Source organism: Lottia gigantea (assembly GCF_000327385.1).
Source record: "Lottia gigantea unplaced genomic scaffold LOTGIsca_185, whole genome shotgun sequence".
NCBI classification, from domain to species: Eukaryota; Metazoa; Mollusca; class Gastropoda; family Lottiidae; genus Lottia; species Lottia gigantea.
The window spans coordinates 223,732-231,592 of NW_008708337.1; the positions used below are offsets into that span (position 1 = coordinate 223,732).

The 7,861-nt window shown below is 36.0% G+C and overlaps 2 protein-coding genes across 2 annotated transcripts; one reads left to right on the top strand and one right to left on the bottom strand.

Annotated features, from left to right (window-relative positions):
• Positions 1 to 2,893, top strand: LOTGIDRAFT_239028 (hypothetical protein). Its single transcript, XM_009052520.1, has 2 exons — positions 1 to 2,371; positions 2,507 to 2,893. The coding sequence occupies exon 1, from the start codon at positions 30 to 32 to the stop codon at positions 1,359 to 1,361; it is 1,332 nt and encodes a 443-aa protein (XP_009050768.1). The 5' UTR covers positions 1 to 29; the 3' UTR covers positions 1,362 to 2,371; positions 2,507 to 2,893.
• Positions 2,894 to 6,326: 3,433 nt separating this feature from the next.
• LOTGIDRAFT_174195 (hypothetical protein) lies at positions 6,327 to 7,184 on the bottom strand (the record flags this gene model as incomplete). Its single annotated transcript, XM_009052521.1, has 1 exon — positions 6,327 to 7,184. One exon carries the CDS (start codon positions 7,182 to 7,184, stop codon positions 6,327 to 6,329), a length of 858 nt encoding a protein of 285 aa, XP_009050769.1.
• Positions 7,185 to 7,861: the final 677 nt, after the last annotated feature.

Consider the following 7,861-nt stretch of genomic DNA (forward strand, 5'->3'; position numbering starts at 1 on the left):
GAAAGTAGCAATTTAATCCAGAATTCAAGATGAACTCTTCTGGCAACACTAGTTATGATCACCTTAGTGATATGGATATTATACATTGGCTCAATGGGAAGAAAACTGTCTTGTTAACACCGGCTATAGCGTACACTATTATTCTGATGGTCATTGGTTTATTGGGAAATCCAATAGCTATCTATATCTATGGTTGGCGATGGCAGAAGACAACAACAAGAAATTTCCTTTTATGCATAGCTGTTGTGGATTTAGTGAATTGTTTGATAACTATGCCCACAGAGGTTGCTGTTATGTCAAATTTTTATTTCTTCGACAATGCGCATGTGTGCCGAATGTCGCGGTTTGTAACGTACGTCATGAACAACACGACGTCTTTTATACTGGTAGTCGTAGCCGTAGATCGTTACATCCGTATTTGTCGACCTCACAAACAACCCATGTCTCCATTCGGTGCTATAATTAGTTGTGGCGTAGCCATGTTAATCGGTGTTGCTGTGTCGTGGCCAGGATTGGTTCTGTACGGCAGAGAGGAAGTTCCTTTACCATGGCATGGTGGAAGAATCGTGCGCGGTGTGATGTGTCTTGTAGAAAATGAGTATATTCATACGCCTTATCCTTTTGCCTTCTTTATATATTTATGGGTTGGAGTGACCGTGACATCGACTATCATTATTACAATGTATATTCTGATAGGAAGGGAAATCTTAAAACGAAAACGACTGAGACGCGAGAGAAATCAGTCAACAGAAGCTATCATGAAAAAATATCGGAATGCTTCCGCTAGTACAGAGCGCGAGGTCTTTCTACCCACAACGCCGACACTCCAGACACGAGCCCAAGCAATGTTGAATAGAGAATGTGCAGAGAATGCGGATAAATCGTCTACTGGTTCTGCCACTCCACCAATGTCACCTAACCCAACTTCAGCGAACTCTCCCCTTTCAACAACACCATCTGTAGGAAATAAACGCTTTACCTTTCCGCGGGGTAAATCAATAGCTAATGCCGTATTCAGCAAGTCTAAGATTCGAGGTGGGAGATCTACGGTTATGTTATTTGCCATTACTGTGATGTATGTTTTGAGTTTTCTACCCTTTTTGATTGTCGTGACTATACGAACAGCCATTGGGGAAGATTTTTATCAACAACTTTCACCACATAGAGAGATTCTGGTAAATATATTTGTCCGGTCGTACCTAATTAACAATTGTGCCAATCCTATAGTGTATGGTTTGTGTAATTCTCAATTTAGGAAGGAGGTAAAGAAGGTATTCACGTGCTGCTTTAAAAAGAAAGAGAAATCAGGAGGTTCAAGTAAAGTTGGTGGTAGTAGTTTACATGACAAGAGTGAACAATGAACCAAACTTAATAGCAATACGTAGACACGTTGTTGTATATAAAAGTTCGTCAACACAGGCAGGCGCTTGGGTCGAAAAAGGGGCCTTTGCTGGGGCTGGCTCTCTTCGGCGTTATTAAGAACGGAATCCTAATGTCAAATTCTTGTTAGATAGTGGAAATGAATTGGAGAGCCTTCAAAGGATGCATTCAAACTAGAATGAATATATAGATGGCCATTAGAACATTAAATGTGTTATATTATTACACAGCGCTTAGGTATTTGTAAACGGTGCACTGATTATTGAAACTCAAAACAGTTACCGAGAAGACATATAGAACTCTATACCTCTTCAGTACATGTTTCATTTTCGGTTTGGTTTTGAAGTTACTGTAATTGAATATACCAATCGGATGCGTCATAACTCAATGTAGACGTTAATTCCTCAGCAACTATATCGTTCGAACATTATATGTTCATTATGTGTTTACATCTTGATTGATCTCAAACATCATTTAGTTTCTGTTAGATGTTGATCTCTTTGATTCGTTTTATGTGTTATTATAACCATTTCCATACGTACATTATATATATTCAAAGGATCATTTGACTTTTTTTTTTAAACGATATTTTATTCATTGTACATAATATGTTTACAAATATAAGTAAGGTTACGAAAACAAGCCGAGGCTTATGCTAATCCCTCACCAATTTAAAATTTACAAAAATAAAGAATGTATAAATGAATATTATTATAAAATAGTTTAATATATACCACTATTAATTAGTGACAGGGGTCGTCATCACCAGGGATTCTGTCCGTCTACAAACAAAGACTATAAATACATAATTTGAACCGGTGTGTTCGTTTTGCCGCATTGCCCAACATGCCGCATCGTGCCCAACTGCACAAAAACGACTTGTAAAACGAAACTAAATGTTTCTGATAAAATGCGGAATGGCCAGTTTTTTCACATGAAACGGAATATTTTAATCTGTTTTATTTATAATTTGGACCTGTTAGGGAAATCGAAACTATAGTTAAAAAATGGTAAAATCTGGAATAAAATAAATACCAAGTACAAACGATCAGAAAATGAAATGAAATGAATGGATTTTTACTTTTTTACTTACTTTTCTGCACCATGTGGGATAATGAAGACGGGCAACACCATGCAGGGTGCGTTGAGGGAAATTTTACCAGGACAGCGGCATTAGCCTGCTCTTTTTCGATTTCCAACTGTCGAGGGATCTTTAACGTGCACAGCCTGTAGCCTCGGTTGATTGTCCCATCCGAACGACTAGACGCTTTTTCCATGTCAGCCCCTCTAACCTGCATCACTGACAGGGGGAAACCGGGTTGAAATACCCGAAGGTATTATCTCGACCTATGCCGGGATTGAACCCTGGACCTTCAGGTTAAAAATGAAATGAAATGAATGGAGTTTTACGTCCTACTTTTCTGCAGGACCTTCAGGTTAGCGAGCAAGCGTCTAACTCACTGAGCCACCGCGGCTACCACACAAACAATCAGAACCGTAATACAAAATACATAAATCCATAAAACGAACAATAAATATAATATTGGTCATAACTTGCAAGAGTTATGTCCCTCTACTGCGTGCCTATAACGCCACCCACGTGCTAGAAAAAATGGCCACTGAAATGTCTGAAAGTAAAAATGTTCTGAATTATCAAGCGAGGAGAAGTTTAGAATTCTCGACAGTGGCTCAACCCCCAAGCCAGATAAGTCCCAGAATGTCCTGGTGGCAGTTGGAGACAAAAATAGACCAACCTGCGATTGTTTAGAAAAAATGACAGTTCAGACATCGGATGGATCCACAGGAAAATAAGTATTGCGGAATCTAAAACCGTCATCGGTGAGGTTATATTTTAAAAACTCAGTATTGTCACCATAATAGCGAAAAGTATGCCTCTGTAAAAAGGCATTGTACGAAAGTCTTGAAACTATAGTTTCGATTTCCCTATAACAGGTCCAAATAATAAATAAAAAGAAAATCGATGCGGGACAACAGATTGAAATATTTCGTTTCATGTGAAAAAAATGGCCATTCAGGATTTTACATAAACCATTAGTTTCGTTTTACAAGTCGTTTTTGTGCAGTTGGACACGATGCGGCAAGTTGGGCAATGCGGCAAAACGAACCCACCGAATTTGAACAAAGATTAACTTTGAGAATCGGAGAAAGAAAGAAGAATGAAATGAAATATGTTTGTTGGAAGTTTTGCTCATCGAAGTCTCGACAGTCAGCATGGACCCTCAGCGACCATGGTCGATGGAGGCTAATATAAGGAACTGGAATATCTTGCGAAGATAAACATGCGATGGTAAGGGATAGACTAGCAGTTTGCCATGAGTAAGTGATGAATAGAGTAATATACTAGGTAAGACTCAATAGAACGAATTTGACTTGTTAATAAGGTTTATGTAGTCAGGGTACTTTTTATTATAACAATGTAATTTATTGTCCCATCCGAAGATGCTTTTCCATGCCTGTCTTACCAGCCTCTCCGACAAGCATCACGAAAAGGGATTGAAAAAAAATGGTACCGGTCATGTTAGCTGGCAAGTGTCTAACTCTCGGAACCACCGCGGATCCCAAAGCGTAAGCATGACACACACCAACCCCTCAACCTCAACAAATTAAAGTTATATTTGATGCTATAATATGAATATTCATCAGGTGTTACGAAGGTGTAGAATATGTAATAAAGTGTCGATCGTTATAGTGATTATAGTTTTATTTATTATTCTTTAGAGAATGGATAATTGGTACTTGCTTATATTTGAGAATATATGGGGGAAAAGTAAACAGCGAACTATTTCACAAATATTCTCAGCGCCAAAACTGGCTGATATCAAATATCTTTACGAAAACCTATGTGAGACTTATAATCAATGATCAATATAATTCGGTTTTTAATAACAAATTATTTTCACTATTCAATAGAGACATGTAGAGCGATATAGAAATATTCGATTTATATAACTATACTGCCGATCAGGCTTATATCGACATTGTACCAATCTGCTACAGAACACGGAATGTTCTGGTAGGGCTTCTACATTAACGGAATAGTACCAGAATGTACTGATGTCTGTGGTAATAAATTTTATGACAGAAAAGGATCATTTATATTCACAATAACTCGAATTATTAAAAGCTATAACTATATTATACGAATACGATATAAGTTAATCACAATTTTTGTGAGTTAATAATTTTCCTATCTGGAACTTTAATACTTGGGTGTAGATATAAGCGAGATTTTTCCTATCGGAGTCTATTCCAATTATCCTGTGTCCAGGACATAAAACCATTCAGTCGAATGTATCCAGTATCTTTATCAACAATTTCATTGTTATCTGATATCTCTAGTGTTACAAAGCTGAAAATTTCATCGCAACCATCTATTACGATACAGATTGACTCCCTAGATTAATTTAAGTGGATGTAACAGTTCCACGATGATAAGGCGTCGTATTGTACACACCATAGAGAATATCACTATAGTGCAATCTTCCGTTTATAATGAACTTATTTCCGGCAAGAAGTCTGAAAGAATATTGCCTATTTCCGTTTTAATTACTTGCGATATCGTAAATGAATATTGGTTGTTATATACCATATTGTGCATTATACAAGGTCATCATTGAAACCGTTCATATTCCATTCGTAATTATATTTCTGCAGGGAAACACAAAAAAAAGGGAAAAACTGTCCACCAAATGGTAGTTAAAAGCGATTGATGGAATCTAATTGCAGCTACTCGTGGCATTTAAAGGCTTAACAATGACGAATGCAGCTGAAAAACTTCAAGGAAACTGCCATAAATAAACGAAACACTTTGCAGTGTGCAATGAGACAAGCTTTTTATTGATCGATTTTAAATATTTCTCTTCACTTATCAAATAACATCGGAGCAAATTATAGAGATATTTAATCCTCAAATTATGTACAATTCACACTTGTTAACGGAGGTATGAATATCAGCTAATTTCATATTTAACTTAATTGCAGCAAAAAAAATTAAGTCGAAGTTATGAAAACGACATGTTAAATATCTGATTCGACAAAAATGTGTTAAGTGTTGAAAGCACTTCATTCGTTACTGGTCTCTATCGTTCTAATTACAGAATTGTAAATAATATTGTTAGAATTAACCAGATGTAGTATACAGTTTGAAACTTTGTATCAATTTTAAGGTAACAACTTCTATCTATCTCAGTCAATCAAAATTGACAAAATCCCGAAAACAGACTATAGAAGCAACCTTAGAATTTGTGTTCAAATATAAAATCAAAATGACTTTATCCTAACCGAACTGTTCCAAACAATACAATACAGTGTCTACAAAACGACATTATGCAAGACGAAACTGCATGCGTATAGAATGTGTTGAGAGTAGAGATTATGTTTACGCGTTTGATATTTATATGTCGGTTGTCAACCAAATTCCATATAATATTCACATTGCAGTCAGTGGTGGATATTTTTATCATAAATTCACAAATCTCAACAATATAAATCAACCTGAGATATAATTGAATAGGCCATAGAGCTCAATATTAGAAGTCTACAATATTCTACAATTACCATATTATAATATATCATAGTCAGTCATAAATTTGTATAATACTGTCCATGTGCTTGTATTCAAGAAAAACCCCACAACATCATTAGATGTTACTATATTTTAATAGACAAATTGTACATTCCAAGGGAGGTAACTTTTGTGCAAAATTTAAGAAAAAATTGTAGACTTGCTTCAAAAGCTTGGAAATAAAAGTAAAACAATTCTCAAGACGGCGTCAGCTTGAAATTTCATAGGACGAAGGTTTCAACTAAAGGTTGAATAACACGATCAGCGAAAGACAGAGCTCTTATTGTGAAAAGTAATTCGATAGGGCTATTAAATAAGGCGTATTTTTACATGATCCACTATCTGTATAAATTTGTAATTATTAATAATTAGGGTTGATGTTAACACTGGTTGTTCGAGGAAAGGCCACATCTTCCGATCTCTTAGTCATTCTGTAATATATATATCTAACTTCACGCCGAAACTGTATATTACACATCCCATAAACAACCGGATTAAAACAATTATTAAATAAATAAGAACGGATAAAAATATTAACTATCACTTCTTCTGTCTTGGTTAGGTTTTTATAGAAATTTTCACCACATATAGTTCGCACTGTGATTACTATTAAAAACGGTAAAAAACTCAATAAATACACTACAGCTATAGCAAACAGCATCAAAGTAGATCGGCCAGGCTTTATATTAGGTGCACACTTGATGGCTACAGGGCATAAATCTTCACCTGATCTATCGGGACCACTAGTTAATGCAGATGTATTGCTCATACTCCTACGTTTCGCTTGTAAGCGTTTTAAAGTGTCTTCCACAAGTTTCATTTTTGCCTTTTTCATCCGTTTTCTACGATACACCTCCTTGCCTATAAATGTATACATTACGACTATTATACAACCTATCACTGTTACGCCAACCCACAAATATACAAAGAATATAAACGGATACACCGTCCCTTTAAACCGACTTTCAACAAGGCACATAACTCCTGTCACGTTTCTTCCCGGAAGTGGAATCATTATTTCTCGTCGACCATACAATATCAATGATGGCCAGGAAACTGATATACCAATAACAACTGCCATACCACAAGCGTAAAACGCAGTGCGTGGTTCGATTCTCTTTGCACGCTTACGACAAATTCTGATATATCTATCAGCGGCGATAAAGACTAAAATCATCGGGGTTGTATTGTTCATAACGTACGTTGTAAAACGACTCATTTTACAAAGGTGACCGCTGTCGAAAAAATAAGATTTTAAAATTATCACAATTTCAATTGGTATCGTTGTTAGACAGTTGATAAAATCTATTATTGATAAACATAAAAGAAAATTCCGTGTCGTTGTAAGCTCCCATCTCCAACCATAGATGTAAATAGCCAAAGGATTGCCTATTACTCCGATCACGAGCAAAATAATAGTATATAGGAAGACTGGAATGAAAAGTTTGGCCTTATCATTATTCATTTTGTCTAAAATCTCCACATCACTTAGAAATTGTGCATTTGATATATTCATTGTTTCAAGCATAAATCATTCCTTAAAAAAGTTCTTCCTTGTTATTTGATTGGTCCATCCAATGGTCTACCGTCTACTGACAGAATCACAACAGATAATATCTGTTGTGATTCTCACATATTATGTTTGACATGAATTGATCCATGTACTCTTTGCCGTCGCTGTACACCATGGACAATCACTTTTGGTAGGCATAGAGTCGACCTTTCTGTCACACACTAATTAAATTTGATGTATGCCTATCCATTATATGTGTATCATATCAATATCATTCCCAAATGCCACGTCACATGTGTTTGACTTATCACTTCTTCACGTCACATGCATTAGACCTATCACTGATTTACGTAATATGTGTTTGACTTACCACTTCTTCACGT